This window comes from Pyricularia grisea (assembly GCF_004355905.1).
Source record: "Pyricularia grisea strain NI907 chromosome Unknown Pyricularia_grisea_NI907_Scaffold_22, whole genome shotgun sequence".
NCBI classification, from domain to species: Eukaryota; Fungi; Ascomycota; class Sordariomycetes; order Magnaporthales; family Pyriculariaceae; genus Pyricularia; species Pyricularia grisea.
In genome coordinates, this window is record NW_022156734.1 from 1 (window position 1) to 916 (window position 916).

Consider the following 916-nt stretch of genomic DNA (forward strand, 5'->3'; position numbering starts at 1 on the left):
TTTTTTTTTTTTTTTTCTTTTGCTTTATCTACATATATTGAAAATGTCTTTGACTAATCTGTCCTCCGGGGAAACCAATTTTTGCAGATCCCAATGGTTGCCCCATTCTTCGGTTGCCTCCTCGGCGGCTTCATCTACGACGCATTCCTGTACACTGGCGAGAGTCCCATCAACACGCCGTGGATGGGCCTCAAGCGCCTGACGCAGCCGCGCCGGGACGTCTGGTCAAACACCTACCAGCGCAAGGAGATCAGCAATGTCTAGAACGATACCTTGGCGCAGCAAATATTTCCTGGGGAAAAGGAAGAAAGCAAGGTACACGCACCACAGAATGAGATGGACCCCGCCATTACCGAGGTTCTCCCGCACGGTACGGAGCAAACATGAAAGGACCAACATGGTGGAGTCGTGGTCCTTTTTTTTTTTTTTTTAAACAACTTAATTTTCTATTTTTTTTCCTTCCCTTATTTACTTCTGCTCCTCAGAACTGCAGAATGTGGAGCCTCACAAAAAAGCAAGAGACCCTTGGCCGCAGGGTTTCTCGTCCCTCCTATTCGATGCACGGATGCTGCAGGAGAGAGGGTCGGCTACTTGCGAATGCAAGGAATGGGTCTCTTGTTAGTTTGTTATTTTTGTCATTTTTTTCTGTCGTCTGGAGATTGCGCAAGCAGTTCCCGGGTCTAGATCGGGGTTCGTCGTCGGCAGACGCCGAGCAATTGTTCTCCATTACGGGGTGTTGGCGTTGGTGGAGTTGACAGGCATTTCTTTCCGGGGACCAAGCTAACGGTTTCCCCGCTTGCTTACGACATTGAGGGGAGGGAAAGAGAGGGGTTGGGAGGATGTGAAGGCAACGAAATGAAACCACATGATTATTTGCAGTTCTGGCGGTGAAAGATGGAATTTTATTTTGGTTTTA

The 916-nt window shown here is 48.3% G+C and overlaps 1 protein-coding gene across 1 annotated transcript; it reads left to right on the forward strand.

The window, feature by feature from the left end:
- Positions 1-87: 87 nt before the first annotated feature.
- On the forward strand, positions 88-264 carry PgNI_12588 (uncharacterized protein; the record flags this gene model as incomplete). The annotated part of the gene is made up of 1 exon (XM_031132534.1): positions 88-264. A coding segment is annotated over one exon (177 nt), but the record flags the coding sequence as incomplete, so codon positions are not given.
- Between the last annotated feature and the right edge of the window lie 652 nt (positions 265-916).